This window comes from Dipodomys ordii, unplaced genomic scaffold (genome assembly GCF_000151885.1).
Source record: "Dipodomys ordii isolate 6190 unplaced genomic scaffold, Dord_2.0 Scaffold18, whole genome shotgun sequence".
In the NCBI taxonomy this organism is placed as follows: domain Eukaryota; kingdom Metazoa; phylum Chordata; class Mammalia; order Rodentia; family Heteromyidae; genus Dipodomys; species Dipodomys ordii.
In genome coordinates this window covers 20,231,585-20,251,668 of record NW_012267234.1, presented here as the reverse complement: position 1 = coordinate 20,251,668, position 20,084 = coordinate 20,231,585, and the positions used below count along the sequence as shown (strand labels likewise).

Below are 20,084 nucleotides of genomic sequence, written 5' to 3'. Positions count from 1 at the left end.
ACCATCCCCCCTTCACCATCCCCCCATCCCCCTCATGCCCCCTCACTTCCTGCAACAGGTTCAGTCAGCAAGTGGGGCCTGGTGGCCGAGCGGCTGCTGGACCTTGCGGCCAGCTTCTCGGACGTCCTCTCTCGCGTGCAAGTGTTCGTGCGCCGTCTGCTGGAGCTGCACGTCTTCAAGCTGGTGGCCCTGTACACCGTCTGGGTGGCGCTGCGGGAGGTGAGCGCGGGTGGCCGGGCGTCCCTCGAGTCGCGCTCTGGGCGCTGCTGGCCCCCGCTGCCCGCCGCCTCCCCCCACGCAGGTGTCGGTGATGAACCTGCTGCTGGTGGTGCTGTGGGCCTTCGCCACGCCCTACCCCCGCTTCCGGCCCATGGCCTCCTGCCTGTCCACCGTGTGGACCTGCATCATCATCGTGTGCAAGATGCTCTACCAGCTCAAGGTCGTCAACCCCCACGAGTACTCCAGCAACTGCAGCCAGGTGCGGGCTCTGGGGGGGGCCACCCTGCCCGTGGGGCCTGGACTGTGAGCGCAGTGGGAGGGAAGGGACCTCGGGGCCAGGCCTGGGGCCGGGAAAGGCGCTCCGTGCGGCCCCATCCGGGGCTTTCTCTGCTCCACTGTCCTCCTCTTCCTGGGCATCTCTCTTCCCCCCCGGCACTGGCTGTTTCCCAAACATCCAGCTCCCTGTTAGGGTGGCTCCGGCTGCCAGTCCTGTCCGCCTGACTGGGTCAGCTACTGTGTCTGCCTGGCGCTGATCTGGGAAGCGCTGGCAACCCCAGAGCGAGTGCTGACGCCCACCCCTCTCCAACAGCCCCTCCCCAACAGCACCAACCTGCTGGCCGTGGAGATCAAGCAGTCCTTGCTGTACCGCGGGCCCGTCGACCCGGCCAATTGGTTTGGGGTGCGGAAGGGCTTCCCCAACCTGGGCTACATCCAGGTGAGCTGAGGGGTTGGCAGCCAGGCGGTCCGTCCCGGAGACTTCCCGAGGGTCCCCGTGACGGCTCCTGAACCCCTTCCCCTGCAGAATCACCTGCAGGTGCTGCTGCTGCTCGTGTTTGAGGCCATGGTGTACCGGCGCCAGGAACACTACCGCCGGCAGCACCAGCAGGTCCCGCTGCCCGCCCAGGCCGTGTGTGCCGACGGCAGCCGCCAGCAGCTAGACCAGGACCTGCTCAGCTGCCTCAAGTACTTCATCAACTTCTTCTTCTACAAGTTTGGGCTGGAGGTGAGACGGAGCGTCCACACCTCGTTCCCCCGCGGGGCAGGCTACTCGAGGGCCGAGGGGCCGCGTGGGCACGGGCTGCGCTGGGAGGCCTCGAGGGGGCTCTCCAGGATGGAAGCGAGGCTGTGGTACCCAGGAAGGCGAGGGAGGCTGGGCCTTCCCATCAGGAGACGGGTGAGGCTGTCCAGTGTCTTAAGAGTCCACTGCCTGAGCCTGCTTGCTCCAAGCGTGGTGGAGACACATCTAGCTTTGACAGCCCTCCTGGGAGAGCAGGTTGGGTCCTCCCAAGCCGGGGTGTGGGCCCCCAGGGTGCCCTGCACGAGACGGGAGCTGCCCCCGGCGTGCATCTCTGGGGGTCCTCCCAAGCCGGGGTATGGGCCCCAGGGTGCCCTGCACGAGACGGGAGCTGCCCCCGGCGTGCATCTCTGGGGGTCCTCCCAAGCCGGGGTGTGGGCCCCAGGGTGCCCTGCACGAGACGGGAGCTGCCCCCGGCGTGCATCTCTGGGGGTCCTCCCAAGCCCGGGGCCCTGCATCACGCCCCTCCGCGTCTCCCCTCTTCCGTCCAGATCTGCTTCCTCATGTCTGTGAATGTGATCGGTCAGCGCATGGACTTCATGGTCATCCTGCACGGCTGCTGGCTGGTGACCATCCTGACCCGCCGGCGCCGGGGGGCCATCGCCCGCCTCTGGCCCAACTACTGCCTGTTCCTCACCCTCTTCCTGCTCTACCAGTACCTGCTGTGCCTGGGCATGCCGCCCGCCCTGTGCGTCGGTGAGCAGGCCGTGGCTGGGGCTGGGAGTGCCTCCGCCTGTGCAGGCCCGTGAGGCAGCGTGGCTGCATGTGTGTGTCGTCTGTCTGCACGAAGGTCTGTTCCCCTCCACCAGCCTCCGCTTAGCTTGGTCCTCCAGGCCCACGCCAGGCAGCACATGCGCTCTCGCCACCCCGCGGTGTCCTCCGGGCCGTTGTTGGCTGCGCCCCAGCATATGTCACTCTGGGACAGGGCCTGGCCCCTTGGACGTCTCCTTGCCTCTGGTTCTCGTCATCTCTTCCTCCTCCCCCTCCCCCTCCCCTTCCTCCTCTTCTTTTTGGTGCCAGTCCTGGGGCTTGAACTTGGGGCCTGGGCACTGTCCCTGATCTTCATGCTCAGTGCTAGCACTCTACCCCTTGAGCCACAGCACCACTTCTGGTTTTCTAGTGGTTTATTAGAGATAAGAGTCTCACAGACTTTCCTGCCCGGGCTGGCTTTGACCTGAGGTCCTCAGCTCTCAGCCTCCTGAGTAGCTAGGATGACAGGCGTGAGCCACCTGCGCCCGGCTGTGGACCTGTCTTTTTAACAGAAGGTGTCGGAGTTGTGGGCTGTGGGCCCCCAGGTGCTCTTCACCCGTGTCCCTTCGTACCAGCCGCGTCCACGGCCCGGCAATGATGCCAGGAGGGAGGGAGCGCGGTGCGGGGCTCCCGACCGGGCAGTGAAGCGCTCGGCACGTGCCATCTCCGGCCCTGCGCTGTGGCCTGTCCCTGGTGCCATCTGTAGGGACCCCTCAGCTCCCTGGGGAGCTCTGGACGGCTTTTTTAGTGCCGTCCCTGTGGACCCCAATAAGGTGCCCCCTTGGCCACGCCAGGCACCCCTGCCAGCTCCGCTCCACGCAGGTGGCCGTGGCCTCCACTGGGGTCGAGCTGGGTCCCAGGCTGTCTCTCTGCAGCTATTACTTTTCCCCTTGTTGGTTAGGCCTGTTGTGGAGGGGAACCTGGAGACTGGGTTGAAGTCCTTTTTCTCCTCCGACATTGCCCACTTACTCAGGCGTTTGGACCCAGGCAGACCCGGGGGGGGGGGGCGTCCAGCACAATTGCTGTGTTCTGTCACTCCATCTTGTGGCTTTGGCCTCGGGTCCTGGGCCGTCCTGACACTCCTCCGTCCCACAGACTACCCGTGGCGCTGGAGCCAGGCCATCCCCATGAACTCCGCCCTCATCAAGTGGCTGTACCTGCCTGACTTCTTCAGAGCCCCCAACTCCACCAATCTCATCAGTGAGTGACCCCAGCACAGCGCCCGCCCACCTGGGGCTACCACAGGATGGGGGAGGGGGGATGCAGGGCCTGCGCTGGCGGGCTTCCTGCGGAGGGTGGGCTCCGAGCACAGTCAGATGGAGCTGGGCTGGGCCGGCTCACCCACACAAGCATGCGCCCCATGTGTGCGCCGTGCTCTAGCAAGCATGCAGACGTGGTGCGTGCACACGGCCCTGCCCCACACAGAGGCCGCTCGGGGGTCCCCCAGGCAGACACAGGCCCTGTGTCCTGTCCTGTGGCTCCCGCCGACGGCCGCCCTGCGTCCCACAGGTGACTTCCTCCTGCTGCTCTGCGCATCCCAGCAGTGGCAGGTGTTCGCGGCCGAGCGCACCGAGGAGTGGCGGGGCATGGCTGGGCGCAACACCGACCAGCTGCCGCTGCTGCAGGGGGAGCCCAACCCCGTGCCCAACTTCATCCACTGCAGGTGGGTGCCGGGCCCTTCGGGAGGGGCGGCCGGGGCGCCGGGTGGCCTCTGACAGCTCTGTCCACAGGTCCTACCTGGACATGCTGAAGGTGGCCGTGTTCCGCTACCTCTTCTGGTTCGTGCTCGTGGTGGTGTTTGTCACGGGGGCCACCCGCATCAGCATCTTCGGGATGGGCTACCTGCTGGCCTGCTTCTACCTGCTGCTCTTCGGGACCGCGCTGCTGCAGAAGGACACACGGGCCCAGCTCGTGCTGTGGGACTGCCTCATCCTGTACAATGTCACGGTCATCATCTCCAAGAACATGCTCTCGGTGAGCGCCCCCCCCCGCCCCCTTCCCCTGAGTCCCACCCCAGGAGCCAGGCTTGACTCCTCGCCCACCCGCCCCCAGCTCCTGTCCTGTGTCTTTGTGGAGCAAATGCAGAGCGCCTTCTGCTGGGTGATCCAGCTTTTCAGCCTGGTGTGCACCGTCAAAGGCTACTACGACCGTGAGTGGGTGAGGCCTGTGGGCCGGCGGAGGGGCACGGGGACCCCGGCGCTCTGGCCCTGACCCTGCCCACGCCGGCCCCTCCCCCACAGCCAAAGAGGTGATGGGCAGGGACAAGGACTGCCTGCTGCCCGTGGAGGAGGCGGGCATCATCTGGGACAGCGTCTGCTTCTTCTTCCTGCTGCTTCAGCGCCGCGTGTTCCTCAGCCACTACTTCCAGCACGTCAGCGTGGACCTGCAGGCCACGGCCCTGCAGGCCTCCAGGTTGGCCAGGCCCTGGCCCCGGGCTCCCGTGGAGTAGCATCTCCACTCCCTGAGAGGGAGCTGCAGGGCCCTCGGCCCGCCGGCTCCACCACATGCTGATCCCAACGGAAGGGGCTGCGCTGGGCCACGGCCCCCATAAGGTGTCACAGGGAGCCAGCTTACCATGCTGAGCTTAGGCCCAGGGCCCGGCCCTGGGTGTGAGCATCCCCCCGGGCAGGCTTTGTGCCTAGGAGAATGGAGGGAACAGGAATCTCCCAGAGTGTGCCCCAGGGCCCTTCTGTAGAAGCAGGAGGCCCAAGCATGCATGCCCGGGCAGGGTGGTGGGCCTGGCCAAGCCCACAGGCAAGAGGAGGCCCGTGGGGCCGGACCTGAGGTCTGGGCCTCACTCTCTTCCGCAGGGGCTTTGCCCTCTACAATGCGGCCAACCTCAAGAGCATCGACTTCCACCGCAAGACGGAAGAGAAGTCCCTGGCCCAGCTGAAGAGACAGTAGGTGCCCTCGGGGCCGGGCCGCAGCCGCGGGCCGCAGCCGCGGGCCGCTGGCAGGCCGCCTGGCGCTCAGCCCTCTCCCCCTCGTAGGATGAAGCGCATCCGTGCCAAGCAGGAGAAGTACAGACAGGGCCGCGCGGGCCGCGGCCGACCCCGGTCCCCGGAGGCCGAGGAGCCCTACCAGGAGCCAGGTGGGTGTGGTCTCTGCCTTCCGGAGCCTGCATGTGTCCTGCATGTGTCCCGCGTGACGTCCCCGGGGCTCCCGCCCCCCTGTCCTCGTCAGGTGGTCTCCGCCCCAGCGGGCTGCTGGCTGTTGGCCCCGTGCCTGTCTGCCTTCGCTCTCGGCCCGGGCCCAGCCCTGCGTCACGGCACGGCACCCTGTCAGCGTTGGAGCTCCGTGTTTGTCTCTGTCCCCAGCCCCTCCTGTAGCCTCACGCCTGCCCCACCCCTCCACAGGGCCTGTCAGCCCCGGGGGCTCCTCCCTGCCACGCAGACAATGGTGGCGCCCCTGGCTGGACCACGCCACAGGTACTCGGCTAGGCCACTCTCCGCCCCACTGCCACCCCGCTCTCGCCTCACCTCACGGCTTCTTGTCCCGTCTGGCCTGTGTCCCGTTCACGCCTTGTCCTCGTGATCCTCCTGCGTGGGGGCCCAGGGGAGATGACACTGGGCGAGGCCGCGTGGGGGGGAGCGGGTGAAGGGCACCTGGGCTGGCACGCGGGCTCTGCCGGGGCCGACCCCACACCGAAAAGGAACCAGGCTCGTCAGAATTTCGCCCGGTCGTGGGGTCCAGCTCTCACCCCCACTCTGTCTGCAGTCATCCACTCCGGGGACTACTTCCTGTTTGAGTCGGATAGTGAGGAGGAAGAGGAGGCCCCTCCCGAGGACCCCAGGCCCTCAGCCCAGAGTGCCTTCCAGGTGCGTGTGCTCTGCCTGAGCCCTCCCGTGCCAGGCAGTGGGAAGGTCAGACCCCAGGGGGCTCCAGCCTCCTGGAAAGCCACGCGGCAGGGAAGGGATCTCCACCGGCTCCCGCTTCTGCCTCCCAAAGTCCCAGCTCTGACTCCCTAGGTACCCCCAGCTCAGGAAGGGCTGTGTGCTTGTTGGCCACAGCGGCGTCCCGGCCCGAGTGGCCAGGGCATGCTGGGTGGCTGCATGTCTGGGTCCCGCCGTAGCCCTCGGAGTTTCAAGAAGGTGCAAGCCCCCAACCAGGCAGGCAGCTGCACCTAATTCCCCTTCCTTGGAACTGGGCTTGACTCGGAACCGGCTCACGAGGGTGCTAACTGCTCCGTGACCTGCAGATGGCGTACCAGGCGTGGGTGACCAATGCGCGGACGGTACTCAGGCAGCGGCAGGAGCGGGCAGGACACCTGCCTGCGGGTGAGCTGATGGGGTAGGGGCTGTGGTAGGGAGCCGCCTGGCCGCCAGCTGCTGACCGGCCCCCGTTCCCAGGAGGCAGCCCCAGCCAGGAGGAGCAGCCGGCGGAGGCCCTGGAGGATGAGGCGGCAGGTAGGTGGGCGCACGGGCTGCAGGGCGGGGGGCTGTCCGGGCTGGCCTCCCCTCCAAAGCCCTGTGCCCTCCCCGCAGGCCGGAGCCACATGCTACAGCGCCTGCTGAACACGCTGCAGTTCCTGTGGGTGCTGGGGCAGGCCACGGTGGACGGGCTGACGCGCTGGCTGCTGGCCTTCACGAGACACCACCACACCATGAGTGACGTGCTGCGGGCCGAGCGCTACCTGCTCACGCAGGAGCTCCTGCGGGTGAGCGTTGCCAGGGCAGGGCAGGCTCGTGGGTGGGCCCCGGGTCTGCGGTGCTGAGCACCTCCCTGTGCCCCGCAGGGCGGCGAGGTGCACCTGGGCGTGCTGGATCAGCTTTACATCGAGGAAGCTGAGACCGTCCTGGAGGGCCGCGACGGGCCCAGCGCGGCCTCAAGGTGGGTGTGGGGCCCGGGAAGCTGGCGTGCACCTGTGCCTGGCCACAGGGTGTGATCACCCGTCCTCACGCCTCTCCCCTGAGCCTGAGGGCTGGCCACCTGGGACCCTCTCTCCCGCAGCGGGCTGGGGCCCGAGGAGCCGCTGAGCAGCATGACAGATGACACGGGAAGCCCCCTGAGCACCGGCTACAACTCACGCAGCGGCAGCGAAGAAATTGTCTCAGACACGGGGGACCCCGAGGCTGGGGGTCCCCTGCAGGGTTCCCAGGAGCTGCTGGCCCATGCTCACACGCGCACGCGCACAGCCAGTGAGCTGCTCCTGGACAGGTGCGGCCATGAGGGGCAAGGGGGGGGGGGAGGCAGCCAGGGACAGGCCGAGGCTTCAGTTGATGGGGTGGTGAAGCCCAGGGGTGACGGAGCTGGGGGACAAACCTGGGGAGGGAGGGACCCTGGCAGAATAGGGGGGACCTGGGGAGGGAGGGCCTGGGGAGGGAGGGATGCTGGCAGGGTAGGGGGGCCTGGGGAGGGAGGGATGCTGGTGAGGGGGGATGCCAGGGCAGGAGGAGAGCTGGGGAGGGGGCGGCAGGCCCACCTGGGCCTCCATGCCTGAGGCCCCCAGCTCTCGGGTCTCGCCAGGCGTCTGCACATCCCGGAACTGGAGGAGGCAGAGCAGTTCGAGGCCACACAGGGCCGGACGCTGCAGCTGCTGCGGGCGCTCTACCAGTGCGTGGCCGCACACTCAGAGCTGCTCTGCTACTTCATCATCATCCTCAACCACACGGTCACAGCCTCGGCCGTGTCGCTGGTGCTGCCCGTGCTGGTCTTCCTGTGGGCCATGCTGACCATCCCCAGGCCCAGCAAGCGCTTCTGGATGACGGCCATCGTCTTCACAGAGGTGGGGGCTGCGGGGGGCAGGAGGCGGCTGCGGAGGGGCCGGGAGCCTGGCCCCGTGCTGAGCGCCCGGCCCCACAGGTCGTGGTGGTCGCCAAGTACCTGTTCCAGTTCGGCTTCTTCCCGTGGAACAGCCACACCGTGCTGCGGCGCCACGAGAGCAAGCCGTTCTTCCCGCCCCGCATCCTGGGCCTGGAGAAGATGGATGGCTACATCAAGTACGACCTGGCGCAGCTCATGGCCCTCTTCTTCCACCGCTCCCAGCTGCTGGTGAGCGCCGGGGCTGTGGTGGTGCTGGTGGGGGCCCCGGGAGCCCAGGCCGCCGCCTCACCGTCCTCCCTGCTCCGTCCACAGTGCTACGGCCTCTGGGACCATGAGGAGCACCCCCTCTCCAAGGAGCACAGCAGGAGCAGGGGGCAGGGCCCGGGGGCGGAGGAGAGGCCCGCCGCCCCGCCAGGACCCCAGGCTGAGGTGGGCACAGAGTATCCAGAGGGACCGGGGCTGCCTGCGGCCACCGCGAACATCCAGGGAGAAGCGAGCATTGGAGCCAAAGACGGGAGCCCTCAAGCGGAGCTCAGAGCCCAGGACTCAAGGCACCCGAGCCTGCGCTTCAGAGGGAGGCAGGAGAGCCCAGCCGTCGGTACATCCCCCCACCCCGGCCGGCCCCGGAGGCCCCGCACACAACCCTGTTCCCGGGAGGGTGGAGACAGCACTGCAGCCCAGCACGGGGAAGAGCAGGGCCATGAGCCTCTGACCTTCCGGGGGAAGAGGCCCTCACGGCTGCCTCCAGGGCTGACCTCTGCGAGGAACCCCCCAGGCGGGCAGCCACAGGAGAAAGATTATTACAAGGTTCCTTACAGGGGCCATAGCTCCCCAGGACGGGAGCAATATGGCGTCAGCTCCCTTCTAGGTGGCTAGCTCTGGGGCAAGCGGCCCGCCCAGGTCTGGGAAAGAGAGGGAGCGGCCAGCTGCATGGCCGGACCATAGGACAGGGAGGCTCTCAGGTCTGGATGGAGCTGAGGACCAGAGGCCGGATCATGCCAACATCCTCCCGCTCAGCTCCTCCACCTCAGACCTCCCCCTCAGCTCCTTCCCCTCAGCCCCTCCGCCTCAGCTCCTCCACCTCAGGGCTAACCCCTAGGTGGTGAGCAGAGGGGAGTCACTGTGCTCAGTCTGTGAAGCGGGGTGATGCCTGCTCCTGGGGGTGGTCTGGAGCTGTGGCAGCTCTTGCTGGACTGAGTCAGCACGGCCTTTCCCACAGAGTCTGACGACAGGGAGGAGGAAGAGAGGACACAGGACACAGGAAGAAAGCAGCCAAGCCTCTGCCGAGAAAGAATGAAGGCAGCTGGGCGCCGGCTGCAGAGCTTCTGCCTGAACCTGTGAGTGAGGGGAGGAGGGAGGAGGGGGGAGAGGGAGGGGAGGGGAGGAAGGAGGGGGGCGGGCACTTCGCTGGGGTCACAGCTTCCCGCCCCCAGGGCCCAGAGCGTGTCCCAGCCCCTGCGGCAGTTCTTCCACGACATTCTGCACACCAAGTACCGAGCGGCCACCGATGTGTATGTGCTCATGTTCCTGGCAGACGTGGTCGACTTCATCATCATCATCTTTGGCTTCTGGGCCTTTGGGGTGAGCCAGCCTGCCCCGTGACTAGGGGTGGAAGGCGCCGCTGCGGGGCCCCCACTTCCGCTCCCCCTGACCAGAGCTCTCCCCCCACAGAAGCACTCGGCGGCCACGGACATCACGTCCTCACTGTCGGACAACCAGGTGCCCGAGGCCTTCCTGGTCATGCTGCTCATCCAGTTCAGCACCATGGTCATCGACCGCGCCCTCTACCTGCGCAAGACCGTGCTGGGCAAGCTGGCCTTCCAGGTGGTCCTGGTGCTGGCCATCCACCTCTGGATGTTCTTCATCCTGCCGGCTGTCACAGAGAGGTGCGCTTCCTACCCCCGGGGCCCCGCTCTGTCCAGGCACAGGGCACTCGCTGTGCGTGGCACTGGTGGGGCTCTGCAGCTCCGCCCTAACCAGGCCCCGGGGCCCCGCTCCGTCCAGGCACAGGGCACTCGCTGTGCGTGGCACTGGTGGGGCTCTGCAGCTCCGCCCTAACCAGGCCTCTGCCCCGCCCCCAGGATGTTCCGCCAGAACGCCGTGGCCCAGCTGTGGTACTTCGTGAAGTGCATCTACTTCGCCCTGTCCGCCTACCAGATTCGGTGTGGCTACCCGACCCGCATCCTTGGCAACTTCCTCACCAAGAAGTACAACCATGTGAACCTCTTCCTCTTCCAGGGGTGAGCGTGGGCTCCCTGGGCATGGCGCAGCGGGAGGGGCCAGGACGGCAGGCCTGTTGCCTTGGGTCCAGGAAGGGCCCACCTGACAGGAAACTGGCCTTGACAGGTTCCGGCTGGTGCCATTCCTGGTGGAGCTGAGGGCAGTCATGGACTGGGTGTGGACAGACACCACCCTGTCCCTGTCCAACTGGATGTGTGTGGAGGACATCTACGCCAACATCTTCATCATCAAATGCAGCCGGGAGACAGAGAAGGTAGGTGTGGGACTGAGGGCATGGGATGCGGCCCCACGGTGCTGGCATCCTGAGAGGAACTTCCTGAAGCCCCTCTGGGCTGGGGCAGGGGGACACTGGGTCTCCTGAGGGGTTCACAGAAGCGCGGGAGGGAGGAGAGCCTGGTGGAGGTGGAGGAGCTTTGGTTCTTCACTGCGAGTGCAGTTTGGTGCTTTGGTGTATTGACGCAGCTGTGCACCTACCGCAAGTCCAACTTAGGACACTTGCATCACTCCACGAAGCAAGCCTGGTTCTGGCCCCACTACCAGCCACTGTCTGTGCTGGTCCCACAAAAGAACTCTCTCGTCTGCTTCCCGCCTCTGCCCGCCGCCCTCCCAGCCAGTCAGTGCTCCACTCCTTTCCACACTCAGGCGGTGCTCCCCGGTGTGCCCGACCTCTGGCTGGTCTCTAGGCCGTCTGCCCACCCCCCCACTCCTCCCCCCCCCCGTGGCAACTGTGAGCCACCAGTGCTCCGTCCACGGTCGCAGAGCTGCTGTGGGCCTATGTGGAGGAGCAGCCCGCCTTCAAGTAGCTGCACTGCTCTGGCGCTGCATTCTTACCAATAGGGCCCCTATTCCTCGGCGGCCACCCTTTAGCCATGAGGCCATGTCTGCCTCCGGCTGTCAGTTCCTAGCAGGAACTCTTATAATAGACGCCAGCCACCGGGGCTCGGCTCAGCTAGGCCACAGTTTCTGCCATGTGTGGCTGCCTCCAGTTTTGCCTGCATTTTGCTCAAGCTCTTGGTGTTCTGTCTGCAACTTCTGCCAAATCCAGGCCACCGTGTGGCTGTCTTGCTGAGGTTTAAACTCAAGCTCTGATCTTTTTTTTTTTTGGGTCCGGTCGTGGGGCCTGAACTCTGGGCCTGGGCGCTGTCCCTCAGCTCTTCAGCTCAAGGCTAGCGCTCTACCACTTGAGCCACAGCCCCACTTCCGGCTTTTTTTCTTTTTGCTTATGTGGAGCTGAGGAATCCAACCCAAGGCCTCATGCATGCAAGGCAAGCGCTCTGCCACTGAGCCACCTCCCCAGCCCCTCAAGCTCTGACCTTGAGTCCACACTTTATACGTGCAGCAAGGGGCACGTGTGTTCCCAGGCACGTGCAGCGTCCCAGTCCCTTTGGTTGAAGAGCCCATTCCTGCTGAACGCTCCCAGCACCTCATCCAGGGCCCCCTGACCACATCGGGGTTTGTTTCTGCACTTCAGGGCAGTTCAGCGACCTGTATGTCTGTCCTGCGTCAACACTATGGGTTTGTGCAGATGCTGACTTGTGATTTAGACCACGGGCCTGTGAGGGGTGGGAGTGACCTGTGTCTCCCCTAGAAATACCCGCAGCCCAAAGGGCAGAAGAAGAAGAAGATCGTCAAGTACGGCATGGGCGGCCTCATCATCATCTTCCTCATCGCCATCATCTGGTTCCCGCTGCTCTTCATGTCTCTGGTGCGCTCTGTGGTGGGCGTGGTCAACCAGCCCATCGACGTCACCGTCACCCTCAAGCTGGGGGGCTACGAGGTAGGTGGTTCCCAGCCCGGTCAGCTCCCCGCCTGGGAGACAGAGTAAGGCTGTCCCGAGGCCACTTGTGCACAAACCCTCATGTGGGCCACCCCCCACCATGTAGAGCCCCCATGTGCAGACCCCCGGGTGGCCCGTGTCCACGGCTCCCCCCGTGTGCAGCCTCTGTGCACAGCTCCCCACCCCCCGCATGGCCCCTGTCCACAGCTCCCCCTACCCCGTGTGCAGCCCCTGTCCACAGCTCTCCCCCCCCACCCCGCATGGCCTGTGTGTAGCCCCCGTACACAGCTCCCCCTCACCCCGCGTGGCCCGTGTGCAGCCCCCGTGCACAGCTCGCCGCATTGTCCCCCCAGCCCCTGTTCACCATGAGCGCCCAGCAGCCCTCCATCGTGCCCTTCACGCCCCAGGCTTATGAGGAGCTGTGCCGACAATTTGACGCCCACCCGGTGAGTGGCCCCTACGTGGCCTCCACTGGGCGGGGCGGGCGGTGGCCTGGTGGGGTGGGGGGGGCGCATCCCCCACTGAGGCCCCCCTCCCCGCCCTGCCGCAGCTGGCCATGCAGTTCATCAGCCAGTACAGCCCTGAGGACATCGTCACGGCGCAGATCGAGGGCAGCTCGGGGGCGCTGTGGCGCATCAGCCCGCCCAGCCGCGACCAGATGAGACGAGAGCTGTACAACGGCACAGCCGACATCACCCTGCGCTTCACCTGGAACTTCCAGAGGTGGGTCCCGGCCCGGGGACCCGGGCGGCCCCGCGGGCTCACGGCAAGCGCGTGCAGTGGCTCAGCTGTGCCCTCGCCTCAGGGACCTGGCCAAGGGTGGCTCGGTGGAGTACACCAACGAGAAGCACACCCTGGAGCTGGCCCCCAACAGCACAGAGCGCCAGCAGCTGGCCCGCCTGCTGGACGGCACGTCTGACCACTCCGTGTGAGTGAGGGCCCTGCGGGCTGGGGGGGGGCTGGGGGTGAGCTGGCCCTGACCTGCCGGCCCCACCACAGGGTCATCCCCCACCTTTTCCCCAAGTACATCCGGGCCCCCAATGGGCCAGAAGCCAACCCTGTGAAGCAGCTGCAGCCAAGTGAGTGTGGGTGTCCGGGCCTGGGGGTTGGGCTGGGGGAGGGGACAGGATCTCGGCCCCGGGGGGATGGGGCCGTGGCCCGTGGCTGCTCCAAGCGTCCTGGCTCTGACCCAGTGGAAGAAGCCGACTACCTCGGTGTGCGCATCCAGCTGTGGAGGGAGCGAGGGGGAGCGGGGGCTGCCGGCTTCCTGGAGTGGTGGGTCATCGAGATGCAGGACTGCCACAGCAACTGCAACTTGCTGCCCATGGTCATCTTCAGTGACAAGGTCAGCCCGCCCAGCCTTGGCTTCCTGGCCGGCTATGGGTGAGTCTGGAGATCTGGGTGGCCCGTGGCTGGGTGGCTCAGGCGGCAGCCGGGCCTCACTCTCTGCCTCTGGCAGGATCATGGGGTTGTACGTGTCCATTGTGCTGGTCATCGGCAAGTTTGTGCGGGGCTTCTTCAGCGAGATCTCGCACTCCATCATGTTCGAAGAGCTGCCTTGCGTGGACCGCATCCTCAAGCTGTGCCAGGACATCTTCCTGGTGCGGGAGACTCGCGAGCTGGAGCTGGAGGAGGAGCTGTATGCCAAGCTCATCTTCCTGTACCGCTCGCCAGAGACCATGATCAAGTGGACGCGAGAGAAGGAGTGAGCCCCGCCCTCCCGCCCTGGGCGCTGGGAATGAAGGAGCCGCCGGCACAGGCGGCACCGTGGGCTGGGGCGGCTGCTCGCCGGCCCCAAGCCCACCAGCTGTGACAACTCCACGGCCCACCCGAGCCCCGATGCTGCTGTCAGAAGGACGCTGTGTCCCACCCGAGCCCCGTGGGCCCAGCCTAGTCCACGGCCAGCCAGCTGGGCCTGGAGGCCCAGCCCCACGCGTACTGTAGAGTTTTCTAATTAAAAATGTTTTTATTTATACAAATAGACAATGGTGGGCCAGGCCCATCCTGCCCTGACTCCCGCCCTGCGCCGACGGCCCTCCCGCGCCGGCCAGGTGTGTCCTCCGGGCTCAGCTCTGAGCCTGCTCAGCCTCGCTGTCACTGTCCTCAATCAGGTACTCCTGGATCTCCTGCATGACCAGGTCCCTGCAGAGCATACAGTGAGCGCCGGGCGGGTTGGGAGGGCCGGACGCCACAAGGGGCTTCGCAGCTCAGGCGTCACTCACCTCTGCCTGCGGGACTGGGCCTCCGCCAGGATGTAGGGGGGCAGCGAGTCCTGGGAGGGCTGCAGGAAAAGAAGCCAGGAGGGGTGAGGGGCGGTGAGCGTGCCTGTGCCCAGGGCTGGGAGAGGAGCGTCAGGAGGGGTGAGGGGCGGAGAGCGTGCCTGTGCCACGGCTAGGAGAGGAGCGTCAGGAGGGGTGAGGGGCGGAGAGCGTGCCTGTGCCCACGGCTGGGAGAGGAGCGTCCACTCACCACGTCCTTCATGGTGACCCGGCAGCCGTAGCACAGCTGCTCAGTGACGCAGGCCGGGGCCTCCTCCCTGGGGAAGCAGAGTGGACCTGTGGAGCTGGCTCTGCCCAGGCCCTGGTGTCCCCCCCTTCCAGCTGCAGGGAGATGGGGCAGGGACTCACCTCCCACAGGCCGCCCCGCAGCAGGCCTGGCCCCTGCCTGGCTTCAGGCTGCAGCAGGGTGAAGTGGGAGTCCCACACTCAGCCTGGGGTGTTTTTGAGCGACGCAAAGAGGTCTGAGCCCCAAAAGCAGTGGCACTATCTGCAAACAGAGAGGGGTGAGGGCACCGAGAGCCCCGAACGCCAGCCCGCCCCCAGCTGGCCTGCTCCCGCCCGGCACCTACCGTCGGTGTCGATGTCCAGCGCACACATGCACAGGAGGCAGTGGGAGGCGGGGGGGCCGGCGGCGCAGCCCTCCCTGGGGGACTTGGCCAGCTTCTCGCTCGTCCTGCGGGTAGGCGGGGAAAGTCACGGGCACCACCCCCGGCCAAGCCTGGCTGTGGGCTCAGCACCCCCTGCATGCACACCTGTACACGGTGCTGATGGTGGAGGGGAACTGGGTCTGCAGCCGGAGGATGAAGGCCTCCATCAGGCGGTGGATGCTGGCCTTCTCGGGCGCCTGGAGGGAGGAGGGGGTGGGGGAGGTGGTGCAGAGGACAGGATTTCACACACCAGCCCTGCTTCCACAGCGGGGCAGGGATGTCCGCTCTGTGGCCCTGTGAGGCCACAGCCTCTCATCAGGAATGACAGGACAACGTAGGGTTCTTATCAGCTGATGTGTGCCAAAGGAGAGGACGCCCAGGCAGACCCACCTTGGTGTCGATGGCCGGCGTGAAGACCGACGGCACGGCGAACAGGCGGTTGTAGAAGACCACCTCTTTCAAGGTGTGATCCCTCATGGGCCGCACCACCACCACGTCCCCGTGCCGCTCATCCGAGAAGCCCTGAGGGGTGCAGCGGGTGACCCTGGTCCTGCCTGAGGCGGAGCCAGACCCCTCCCCCAGGCGAGGGTGCGACCCAGAGGCTTTCACATGAGGGCACAGGGGCACCTGGCCCCCCCCCCCCGTACTGTGTCCCCCACGTACATGTCCCCGCCCCCGCATACATGTCCCCACCCCCACGTACATGTCCCCGCCCCCGCGTACATGTCCCCACCCCCGCGTACTGTGTCCCAGGCGAGAAAGGCGCCTCTCCCCAGGGCCAGGTTGGTCATGAGCTTGATGGCCAGGCGGGTGCAGCTGTCCCCCATCATCACCTTGGAGTAGCCATGGACTCGGGCCACGTGCAGGATCAGGTGGGCCCTGTGAAGGGGCAGCAGGCGTTGCAGAGGCCAGCCGGGGTCCCAGAGGCAAGGGCAGGGCCCCGGGCGCGGGCTCACCGCAGGGTCTGCAGAAGCTCCTCCTTGGCCGTCAACGTCTTCACAGAGTTGAACAGCCTGGACAGAGCCGCAGTCTGCGCAGCTGTAGGGGACCTGGTGTGGCCTGGGTGGGGTGGGCACGTCTGCTCTCCCCCCTGAGCCGGGCCACGGCTGCCCTCTGAGCCCAGCTGGTGCTGCAGAAAGCTGCCCACTGCTGCCTTGTAGCCCTCCTCCGTCCCTCCTGGCTCCTGGGCAGGGCAGCGAAGCACCGACGGCGGCAGGCTGAACACCTGCCAGGATGCCAGAGGCCAATGAGCTCAGGCCCAGCCTGGGAGCAGGGATGGGCACAGCCATGGCCCTCCAGGTCCTGCCCAGCCACCTCCTCTAAAGCGACCACGTGCCACGGGAAGCCAGTGCCCTGCAGGATCCGCTGCACCTCAGCCAGGGTTTCCGCTCGGCCTTCCGGGCTCTGGCCGCAGACTGCTCCCTCTGCATTGGGAGAAGGAGGGTGCGGGCTTGCAGAGGCGCCTGGGCGGGGAGGGGGGGCCCAACGCCCCCACGGCCACACTCCATACAGGGGCGGCTCTGAGGCACCTCCGCAGCGCGAGAGAGGCCCCACAGCCCTCCACATCCTACCCAACACCAGCACTGAACACAGGGCAGGGCAGGCACTCGGCCCCTCGCCCCAAATCTGGGCAGTCTGAGACTTCAGCGCCCACTGCTGGAAGTGTCCCTACCAGAGCCTCCATGAAAGGCCCTCCTGAGCAGGCTCGCCAAGAGGAGGCCCTCCACGGCGGCCTCAAGCCTCTAGCGCTAGGCACACATACCATCCACAAAGATGACTCCCGGCACAAAGCGCAGTCTTTTGGCAGAATCCTGACTCAAGCCCTGCGGGGAGAAGCAGCACCTAGGATTGCCTTCCCAGCAGACGGAGGAGTGCTACTCCCAGGAAGCAGAAGCAGCGGCTCAGGCGCAGGGTCAGGCAGGCCTGCGGACAGGGCTGAGCAGGCCAATGCGCTGAAAGGCACACTGTGTAGGCGCAGGGTCAGGCAGGCCTGCGGACAGGGCTGAGCAGGCCAACGCGCTGAAAGGCACACTGTGTAGGCGCAGGGTGGCCTGCGGACAGGGCTGAGCAGGCCAATGCGCTGAAAGGCACACTGTGTAGGCGCAGGGTCAGGCAGGCCTGCGGACAGGGCTGAGCAGGCCAACGCGCTGAAAGGCACACTGTGTAGGCGCAGGGTTAGGCAGGCCTGCGCACAGGGCTGAGCAGGCCAACGCGCTGAAAAGCACACTGTGTGGGTCTCAGAAATCTGTAGTTCTGTTTTGTGTAGGAACAGAGTTGGCCTCAGGCAGAGGGAGCTGGGCCAAGCGATGCCACCCAAGTGCTGGCTGGCCGGCCTGGGGCCGTGCTCCACCTGAGCAGGGACGGGGACCAGGCACAGGAGCACTCTGCGGGCTGCCTGCCCCTCAGCCGGCGTGGCAGGAGCACACCTGCCCCATCCCTGCTCCAAGACCTCCACCTGGAAAGTCCAGAGCCCTAGGGCCCACCCACATCCCGGGTTCACAGCTTGAGCCCCCCCACATCTATCTCTTCCCCTTACATGCTGCACTCTCTGCCCAGACCACTTCTGACAAACGTTCTCCATCTCCCCGTGAGCCGTACTTGGCCAAGGTGCAGCACCATGGTGATGCAGGTTTGGAAAATGAACAGAGCAAAGTGGGGCACAGCTGGGTATCCAGGATGTGGCTTCTGGCCTCTGCCCCTGCTGTCAACCCCAGCCGTGCCGTGCAGGAGCGTGCTGCTGGCCCCTGTCTACACAAGGCCCTAGGAGCCAGCTGAGCAGGAAGCTCCCTGACTCAACTTGAACATACCTCAAGGACCTGCCAGACCATGGAGCCAGATGAAGGCCCCCCCGACCACGCCAGGAGCACCTGGGGGAGAGGAAACATCAGCAGTTTTACATAGTACCTTCTAACCCAGGCGTCTACCCCACACCGAGCCCACCCTCAGAGCCTGGGGAGGAAAGCCCCCGGCTACCTTCTCTCCAGGAAAGATGAGGCGGTTCTTCCCCAGCATAGCTCTGAACTTGTGCACATACAGTGCCTTGAAGCAGTCCCTGTAAAGGAGCCAAACAGGGCTGCTCGGGCCCACCAACGGTGTGCAGCCCACGGCCCAACGGCAACCGCATCTGTCTCTTGGGAATGCCCGCCTTCAGAGACCGCCACAGCCTGGAGAAGGGCTGGGTGGAATACAGCACTGCAGATGCAGCTGCCAGGTGCACCAGGTTCCCAGGAACACACCTAGACCCTGAAGGTTGCAAGCTATACCAAACATGGAGGCCGTGGCTAATGCACCCCAGCTGGTGGAAAGGGCAAACTCAGACTGGCAAGTGATGAGCCAAGCTTGATGCCCACGAGGAGACACGCTGATGATGATTGGCTTCTAGGTACCGCCCCTCTGGAGTGGAAGAGGAAAGCTAAGCAGGCTGTAGAGAGGCACAACAGCCCGGGCCTCCCGGCTTGCCAACCGAGGCTGCAATGTATCTAGGCCTTGCTAGGCAGAAATGGTTCTGAATCTGCACCAAACACACATGCTCAGGTCCCTCCTTAATCCTAACTACTCAGGAGGCTGAGATGTGAGGATCAAGGTTCAAAGCCAGCCCAGGCAAGAAAGTTCGTGAGACTCTGATCTCCAACGAACCACCAGAAAACCGGAAGTGGTGCTGTGGCTCAAGTGGTAGAGCGCTCGGCTTAAGCTCAAGAGCTGAGGGACAGCGCCCAGGCCCGGAGTTCAAGCCCCACGACCAAAAAAAAAAAAAACATAGTCAAAACTTCCCACCAGGTCTGGGAAGCTCTTAACATTTCAGTTGACTCAGGCTACTAAGTCAAATGTTTTCAACCCTGGCTGCTAACATGTTAGACTCACAAAGACCAGTTATCAGAATTTCCAGGGGTAAGATCTAAAATTATCTGCTTTAAAAATTCTCTCAGAAGCTAAGCACCAGTAGGTGAGGCCTGTAAGCCTAGCTACTCAGAAGACTGAGATCTGAGAATCTGAGCAGAAACATATCCATGAAACTCATCTCCATTTAACCACCAAAGAGCCAGAAATGGGTGGCTCAAGTGCCAGCCTAGAGCAAAAAAGCACCCAGGTCCTAAATTCAAGCCCCAGTACTGGCACAAAGGAAGAAGAAAAAGGAGGAGGAGGAGGAAGAGATTACTTACTCAACAAACAAACCCTATTCTAAACAGTATCCAACAACAGAAGAAATTAAAAGGCTAAAATGCAGAGACCTAGTGCTGCCCTCCCGCCCCGGACCCTCTGGAAATAACCCCTTGTTCCTGGCCAAAGGACTTGGGGGACAATGAACTTTCCTTCCCAGCCTCTGCTCCCACAGATAAAACGGATGTCCTACAAGGTAAACAACTTCTGCCCAGAGCACTTGGCAAGCTCCCAGGATGCTCTGAATGGCGTCAGATGTATCCTAGCTAACCCTAAATGTCAGTTGTGGGGCTTGAACTCTGGGCCTGGTGCTGTCCCTGCGCTCTTCAGCTCAAGGCTAGCACTCTACCACTTGAGCCACAGCACCACTTCTGGCTTTTTTTTTTCCTGCTTATGTGGTGCTGAGGAATAGAACCCAGGACCTCAGGCATGCAAGGCAAGCGCTCTACTACTTGAGCCACAGCACCACTTCCGGTTTTCTAGTGGTTTATTGGAGATAAGAGTCTCATGGACTTTCCTGCCCAATCTGGCTTTGAATCGTGATCCTCAGATCTCAGCCTCCTCCACAGCTAGGATGACAGGCGTGAGCCACCAGCGCCGAGAGTAACAATGCTTTTAAACAGAAGAAAAAAGCCTGAGAAGCAGGGCTCTCACCTGCAGAAGGCATCTCCGGCGCGGATGACCACCACTGGCAGGCCTTCTTTGCACTTCACACACTTCTGCTCACCTCTTGAAGGGTCAGGGAGGAGAGAACAAGCACGTGGATGCAAGGCCCCCTTGCCCTAGCAGACCTGACGGCCACCCGAGGCAGGACCAGAGGCCCCTCCCTGGTACCCCAGGGCTTGTCTGTGTCTTAACCAACAGCTCAAAGGCCCTGGGCTGGGAGAATGTGTGGCCTGGAAAAGCAGGCCTAGGGGACGTGTGAGGGTCTCTGAGGAGACAGGCCTCCAGTGACAGGACAGCAACGAGGGGGGGGGAGGTTGATGACAGGCAGAAGGTCAGTCAGGGGCCAGGGGCGACAGGGAGTAGACAGCAGTCAGAGCCAGGTTGCCAGACTGGGGGGAGAGGACTAACAAGAAGAGAGCATCAGGCTGGGGTGACAAGGAGAGGGCATCAGGCGAAGGGTTTAGGGTGGGGGGCGTCAGGCATAGGGTGCAACGGGCGGAGGGGGGGAA

At 64.7% G+C, this 20,084-nt stretch overlaps 2 protein-coding genes across 2 annotated transcripts in view; one reads left to right on the top strand and one right to left on the bottom strand.

The window, feature by feature from the left end:
• Nucleotides 1-13,546, top strand: part of Piezo1 (piezo-type mechanosensitive ion channel component 1) — a 55,640-nt gene extending 42,094 nt beyond the window's left edge. The window contains exons 24-57 of the mRNA XM_013012725.1: nt 59-219; nt 302-478; nt 809-934; nt 1,022-1,222; nt 1,786-1,990; nt 3,140-3,244; nt 3,554-3,707; nt 3,775-4,018; nt 4,097-4,193; nt 4,285-4,456; nt 4,855-4,944; nt 5,035-5,135; nt 5,401-5,472; nt 5,762-5,862; nt 6,243-6,321; nt 6,394-6,450; nt 6,529-6,701; nt 6,780-6,874; nt 6,995-7,201; nt 7,511-7,769; nt 7,847-8,035; nt 8,120-8,405; nt 9,027-9,144; nt 9,241-9,388; nt 9,479-9,693; nt 9,889-10,047; nt 10,154-10,301; nt 11,637-11,825; nt 12,179-12,271; nt 12,376-12,548; nt 12,631-12,753; nt 12,825-12,904; nt 13,019-13,208; nt 13,285-13,546. Of these exons, the coding sequence (XP_012868179.1) occupies nt 59-219; nt 302-478; nt 809-934; nt 1,022-1,222; nt 1,786-1,990; nt 3,140-3,244; nt 3,554-3,707; nt 3,775-4,018; nt 4,097-4,193; nt 4,285-4,456; nt 4,855-4,944; nt 5,035-5,135; nt 5,401-5,472; nt 5,762-5,862; nt 6,243-6,321; nt 6,394-6,450; nt 6,529-6,701; nt 6,780-6,874; nt 6,995-7,201; nt 7,511-7,769; nt 7,847-8,035; nt 8,120-8,405; nt 9,027-9,144; nt 9,241-9,388; nt 9,479-9,693; nt 9,889-10,047; nt 10,154-10,301; nt 11,637-11,825; nt 12,179-12,271; nt 12,376-12,548; nt 12,631-12,753; nt 12,825-12,904; nt 13,019-13,208; nt 13,285-13,534 (5,237 nt within the window). The 3' untranslated portion in view covers nt 13,535-13,546. The remainder of the gene's footprint in view (nt 1-58; nt 220-301; nt 479-808; nt 935-1,021; nt 1,223-1,785; nt 1,991-3,139; nt 3,245-3,553; nt 3,708-3,774; nt 4,019-4,096; nt 4,194-4,284; nt 4,457-4,854; nt 4,945-5,034; nt 5,136-5,400; nt 5,473-5,761; nt 5,863-6,242; nt 6,322-6,393; nt 6,451-6,528; nt 6,702-6,779; nt 6,875-6,994; nt 7,202-7,510; nt 7,770-7,846; nt 8,036-8,119; nt 8,406-9,026; nt 9,145-9,240; nt 9,389-9,478; nt 9,694-9,888; nt 10,048-10,153; nt 10,302-11,636; nt 11,826-12,178; nt 12,272-12,375; nt 12,549-12,630; nt 12,754-12,824; nt 12,905-13,018; nt 13,209-13,284) is intronic.
• Nucleotides 13,547-13,793: 247 nt separating this feature from the next.
• The window catches only part of Ctu2 (cytosolic thiouridylase subunit 2 homolog (S. pombe)), a 10,644-nt gene continuing 4,353 nt past the window's right edge, over nt 13,794-20,084 (bottom strand). The window contains exons 2-16 of the mRNA XM_013012724.1: nt 19,920-20,000; nt 19,564-19,691; nt 17,725-17,803; nt 17,559-17,618; nt 16,514-16,574; nt 16,066-16,175; nt 15,708-15,976; nt 15,495-15,630; nt 15,142-15,273; nt 14,857-14,948; nt 14,674-14,777; nt 14,453-14,591; nt 14,295-14,361; nt 14,048-14,106; nt 13,794-13,967 (exon numbers count right to left, since the gene is read on the bottom strand). Coding sequence (XP_012868178.1) covers nt 13,892-13,967; nt 14,048-14,106; nt 14,295-14,361; nt 14,453-14,591; nt 14,674-14,777; nt 14,857-14,948; nt 15,142-15,273; nt 15,495-15,630; nt 15,708-15,976; nt 16,066-16,175; nt 16,514-16,574; nt 17,559-17,618; nt 17,725-17,803; nt 19,564-19,691; nt 19,920-20,000 — 1,593 coding nt within the window. The 3' untranslated portion in view covers nt 13,794-13,891. The remainder of the gene's footprint in view (nt 13,968-14,047; nt 14,107-14,294; nt 14,362-14,452; nt 14,592-14,673; nt 14,778-14,856; nt 14,949-15,141; nt 15,274-15,494; nt 15,631-15,707; nt 15,977-16,065; nt 16,176-16,513; nt 16,575-17,558; nt 17,619-17,724; nt 17,804-19,563; nt 19,692-19,919; nt 20,001-20,084) is intronic.